This window comes from Atta colombica, unplaced genomic scaffold, assembly GCF_001594045.1.
Source record: "Atta colombica isolate Treedump-2 unplaced genomic scaffold, Acol1.0 scaffold207, whole genome shotgun sequence".
Taxonomy (NCBI): Eukaryota; Metazoa; Arthropoda; class Insecta; order Hymenoptera; family Formicidae; genus Atta; species Atta colombica.
Genome location: NW_017259302.1, coordinates 2,787,389 through 2,793,780, shown reverse-complemented (window position 1 = coordinate 2,793,780; position 6,392 = coordinate 2,787,389). Strand labels below are relative to the sequence as shown.

Genomic DNA, 6,392 nt, shown 5'->3' with positions numbered 1-6,392 from the left:
GTGTGTGTGTGTGTGTGTGTGTGTGTGTGTGTGTATAAACATTAAATTATAAATAGAATATTATATATAATACATATCTAATTTATAATTTATTGAATACAAGTATAAAAATAGTCTGATTGGACGGATTGTTCGTTAATGTACTACTTATTGAGCGTTGAAAAAAGTCACGAAGGAAATTGAAGAAACGTTAATATATCCCTTCAAAATCCTTTGTCTAGACTACATAAAAATAAGATAGTCTATTTAAAATAAAAAATTTACAATTCGTTGAAGAAGTTTTGAAACATCTTCCTTCAACCTTTCTCACCTCTTTAACATTTAAGTAGTAATACATAAAAAGTTTCGAGTGTAAGCGAATAAAAGATCTTCGAGAATTGTCGGGGGTAACTTTTTTACATTTTTAAATATGCTAATACAAATTCTTGATTCTACACTTCCTCCAAATATCCGCGATCGGCTTTTTATCAAATGTCTTCATTTATAATCTTTTTAATCCAAAGGAGTCAGAGACGGCAGAAACTAATGTGAAGGTCCAAGAGCTCACATTCGTTCTCGCTCGCTTCGTGTACGCAGGCATTTTAAGACGGTTGAGAAAGCGACAGCGGTCGTTTAAGGTAATGGATTATGTCGCGCGAAAACGCCGTTCGTCGTCTTAGCCGTTTTAAAGCCGACAACGACGACGACGACGACGACGACGGAATATTCGTCCAGTCGCCATTCGTCTCTGCTCGCGCGTCTTCGTTCGCACGTGATACTCCTCTTTTCACCGACCATCCTCTTTCCATTCTTTCTCTGGCCGACCAACCCTCTGACTAAGACAAATGGCACGTATTTATTTCTCGGCACGTTGGCTAGTGGATTTCTCCTTTCTCCATTATGCATCGTCCTCGTTAAGCATTTCTCCGCTTTTTCTTTCCCTTTCATTCCCCTTTTTGTCCCAGAGTTCGCCCAACCGCGTTTCTTCGTTCACCCAGTCAATCTCTGGCCATGGTTGAGTTCTCCTAGTTCGCGGCCTTATTTTCCTTCATTGATCTGTATGTGAATGTACCGGCATAATACGTCGATTCACAAGAACGTTTGAACTTCCGGAACAATTGACTCGCTGTGGCAATTGCACCTATTGAAAACTTTGTTCTAACAACGAAACGGAGTAAGAGACGATATACGTCTTTCGAAAATCTCTGCCTCTAACTACTTCTGTAGGTATCAACTTGGACGACAGTTTTGGGATTTAATTTGTGAAATTTTCCTAATTAAAAAAAATAATATTCTTTTCGCGTAATAATTATTAAATGACATAAAAAAGTAAAAGAAACTTTAATTAATAATTTGTTTAGCTGCGATTACTTTAACATAAATTGACTAATTATTTCTTTCCGTGCTTCTCATCATATTTACACATAATTAAATATAATAGTTCGGTGCGCCATGAATGAACGTCGTGCATAATTAAAAATATGTCGCCATTTAGCAACGTAATAAGACGGGCTTCCGAGCTGTATCTCTATGTATTCAACGGAGCTATATTTTTCAGAACAGGCAGTAGAAGCTGCAAAAAGTTGCAAAAAGAAGAAGAAAGGAGACAAAACTTTGGCAATAGAGTCTTCCATCGTCGGTGATGTACCGTTAATAGCCTTAATTTAGCCTTATTATTTCCTGAAGAGAACTTTCATAAAACTTTGGCAAAGTTGCGCGATAGTTCGCTTGCATTCACACTAATCCATCTCGACTCTCTCACGTGTAATATTTTAAATACACTCGCTACAATATCGCGCCAACAATATCTCGAGAATCTCCCGACTTCCATTTTTCAAACAGAAAGCAGAGATTAGAAGATTATTGAAAGAAAAATGTAAACAATTGAATCGTATCTATGTATTCTCTAAATCTCGTAAAGTGAAATCTCATTCGAAGAAGTCTTGAAAAAAGAGTGAAAATACGGTCACTCTTGTTCAAGAATGGCAGATTTTTTTACTCTTTTTAGAGTGAGTTTTACTCCAAAGGAGTGAAATCTCATTCTAAAAGAGTAAATCTCACTTTAAAAAGAATGAAAATCTACCATTCTTGAATAAGAGTGATCGTATTTTCAAGACAGGCTAAATTTTCAATTTCTTTGAGATTTCACTCTCCGAGATTTAGAGAGTATACAACCAAAATATCTAGCAAATTATTATAATAACATTATTATAATAATATTTGAAGTTTATAAGTTTTACTTAGTAAAAATTGTATAAGTAATCATAAGTACTAAGTTTACCATACTTTACCTTGCAACTAATGATAATTTAATTTATTGCAGTCCATATTTTTTATGATGCTATGTGTTCGATGTGAATTACAATCTAATGAAGGACTGTACTAATTTTTAATATTACACGACAATCGAAAGACATGGAGGACGGAATAGTGAATCGAACTTACCTCCTAAACGTAATTCGGCTGTAGCTTGCACCATCTCGTAATCGTTTTTGGCAAAGCATTGATACATTCCTTTGTCGTCTCTCACGATGGAAGAGATACGCAAGGTCGAGCCGTCATTACCCGTGACTTTGCTCCTACCCGACGATCCTTCCCGCACAGGAAGACCGTCTTTCGCCCACGAGATCACCGGATGTGGCTGACCGGTGACGGAGCACTGAAATTCCGCGTCCTTCCCTAGATCCACCGTCACCTAGAGTCCACATAAAAACATATATATGTACAGTGCGACGAAATGTAATACATATAATATTTGATCAAAATCTCTGCGGTACAACAAGAAATATGATACTGAGAATGTAATATAATATTTACGATTTAGAATTCGTTATACGTATTATATGTATATATTGCACATGTACGTATAATATTAAATGTGCTGACGACATTGTAAATTAAATTTAAATTAACATTAAATCACATTTCATTATACGAATTTGCGATTTGCAAAGTTTAACTTTCGAAAATGAAATCACAAAACCTGTACAAGAAACATAGATTCAGTTTGCATATTCTAAATTCTGCGGCAGGATGAAACAAGTTTTAATAATCAATTATTCAATTGTCATACAATTAAAAAATCAACGCGAATACGATTTCAATGTGGATTCGCGCAATTTCGGTTTATCGAAATATAATATGTACGTGCCGATGAGGAGAACACGAGGACACGGTCGTCGTATATTGAATTAGAAATTGGACGAACGCGTTCGTACAATTAACCCAAGTGGCCCAATGGAATTTCCAATCTCGCATTCGAAAAGCTAATTTAATCACGCGCCCTTTGACCGTCGCGCTCGTCTCCTTTAAAAGTATATCAACGTAATTGAGATGCAAATTAATGAAAATTCTAACTTTATCGGCTTTTGAGCAGTGAACAAATTTTGTTTCCAATTTAGAAATAATATAGCTTACAAAATTGAAGAATGTATTTTACTCTTCAATATTCCGTCAAGTTTTTCAACATAATTAAAAAATCCATCGTTTACATAAAATAATCTTCTCATATCTCGTTCTATTTTATCGTATCGTATATTATTTAAAATATAATGTATTTATATAAAAATATTTCAATATTATATTCAAGCTGCAGCTGATCCTGTTGGCAACCGATATTAATCGACTAATATTAATCTTGATAACGATTGCTCGGAATCGATCTCGGAAGCGTTCTACGTTTAATTGAAGTCTTCTCAGAACGGGTAGATGATGAGACCGTGTACCGTCAGACAAGGATACGCGCTAGGAATTCGCAGAATAATATAGGGTGATCCATTAAATCGGCCTCCCATCGGAATTTCCATATCCATCTTGAGCCGCTTAACTTGGCGGCGATCGAACGTGGATGGGATCCTTTGATCCGAAGTAGAATCGGTCTTGCGCATTATTAAGGATGCTCGTTTGCTCCGAGGGAACAGAAGAGAGAGAGGGCGGGAGGAGAGAGAGAGAGAGAGAGAGAGAGAGAGAGCAGAGTATAGACAAAAGAGGGAGAAGGAAGGGGGAAGGGATAAACCGAGGAGAGGGCCACGAACAGCGCATTTCGATTATGCGGCGTGCATGTCGAGAGCGTGCATACGTGCGCACGGTTGAGATGCAATGGGATGCTGCCGCATCGCGATGTTCGTTGCATCACGCTTGCGAATTCCGCAACCACTCCGATCAAGAATTCGCGAATGAGAAGCACTTCGTAACCGCTGAACGCGCTTTCGATCTCGACGCAAAGCAAAAAGCATTGCTTCATACTGTCCACGATAAGTGGACCGAGAGAATCGGCTGATTTATAACTCTTTACCCGGCAGAGTCTTTGAAAATACAGATTCTTGTCATCAAATTGACCGCGACCATTAAATATTGTTAAAAAGATCGCGCTTGAGTTCCTGATCGTGATGATTTCTTTTGTTAGGCGATTCTAAGGGAAAACTTTCGAATTGTCTTTCGAATTGTCGTTATGACTTTTAAATATCCTTTGACACGCTTACTGCTCTCGGAAAAGCGAATGAAGGAAACTCAGAAAAAAAGGGATAAAACCGTGGTCGCGATAGCGGATAGTTACTTTAAAGATGCTCGAAGGGAGATTCATAAAACGAACTAAGACAAGCTCCCCTTCTTACTTCCCCTTTCTCTTCGCGTTAACTTTCTTTGTAGTTTGTCTCTCCCTTTACGGTCTGCGTGTATATATTTACAACACGCGGAGATCCCTTGTTTCAGAGTACAATAAACGTATATACGCGCGACGCGTACATAAAATTTTCTTTGAAACGCGCGTCGCGTGGTTATTACGTGTTCTTTTTTTTTTTAGAGAAGAAAACGCGGGACAAATAAGGGGATTGCTGTTAAATAAGGATGAGAGTATATTAAATTTGTTTCATTCCTGACAAGCTTCTAAAAATAATAAAGAGATGAAGAAAGTAATGTAGTCTATCAAATTATAAGATAAAAAATTTAAATAACGGTTTACACACGCGTACATTTGAAACTTTATTTTGTTGAAAAAATATGAATAATAAAGTCTACCGATATTTTTGCAGAGTAGCCATAAAAGCATGTTTGTACTTTGCTTTAAATTTCTGAACGTTATTAAAATTCTGGAATATTTTCGTTTAATGTTTCGTGAATTAAACGTCGAAAATCGCATTAAGAATGTTTTGGTTATACAGCTATCTACTATACAACTATAAAAATATCAGTAATAAAAATATCAATATCATTCAATATCTCTCAAAAATTTTATCGTAAATCGTAAATACGTCCTAAAACTAACTGCAAAAGCAAAATAAGAAATTATTTATGTGCTTATAAAGTGCAGTTATAATATTCTATGATTTTAAGTAAGTAACATTTAAACGAGCAAATGTATTCAAATGAACTTTTACACAAATATTTATTAGAGTTTTATATGTATATATATATATATAATTTGATTTAATTCGTAATGTTATTTATAAAATTTGTAAATAAATATTACAAAATGCAATTTTACTTCAAAAATCAAAGCAAACAAAAAATTAAATAACTTTTAAATTAATCAGAGAATTGTACTTAAATTTTACACTGCAGATATTCAAACGTAATAATAGAACAACCTTTGTAATGTTTACAGTTTTGATAATGTTTTAAGTTATGATACATACATCTTTAAAACTTTCAATCCGATCCAATGGAACACACAAGTATCGTATGTTCAATTAATCGTCCTCTTAAAGTGAATGGCAAAAATAATTTGGCAGCGTTCAGAGATCCATTGAAAAGCCTGTGATTATTAACTCTGTCGTAGCATCGGAAACTGTGTTATGCGACAAAAAGCTACGACTTCCGCCAATAAAGCATTAAAAGAGTTTGACGCGTTAATGGAACGAAATTGTGGAGAAGGAAGACAGCTGATATATATATATACGAAGTGTCCTTCGAATGAGATTCGTTGCATCCGGCTTTCAATTCTTTTGACCAATTTATTTCTTTCGATTAAAATCAAATCTATCAATTATTTTAAAATTATAAACGATTAAAATACAATAATATTCTTCAAGAATTATATTTTTGAAATGCAAATTAAAATGGAGTTTTATTTAATTTTAAAGAACTTTCATAAAATTTCAAGCTTTTTTAATACAGAGATGATTAATACAGAGATGGTTGATCGTTTCAACATGATATATCAAATGGTCAATCAAATTTGCGCTAAAGAAAGACGACTTGAAACATTAATCAATAAATGTCTACGTAAACACCTTGTATATGCGAGTAAAACTGCCTGTTATAAGCATTCTTGATGATCACGAAAGTTATACGGAATGCTTTCAGCGAATGAATATATATATGGTATTTCAATGGTTCCAGTCCCTTACCCAATTCTGTCTGATGTTTCTGTCGTTCTTCTACGATGGCACCCGCAGCAGCCCTCGTCACCGTGG

At 35.2% G+C, this 6,392-nt stretch overlaps 1 protein-coding gene across 1 annotated transcript in view; it reads right to left on the bottom strand.

Moving 5' to 3' along the window:
• LOC108687433 (Down syndrome cell adhesion molecule-like protein Dscam2) overlaps positions 1-6,392 on the bottom strand; it is an 83,316-nt gene that overhangs the window by 40,077 nt on the left and 36,847 nt on the right. Inside the window, exon 5 of the mRNA XM_018193186.1 lies at positions 2,425-2,674. Coding sequence (XP_018048675.1) covers positions 2,425-2,674 — 250 coding nt within the window. The remainder of the gene's footprint in view (positions 1-2,424; positions 2,675-6,392) is intronic.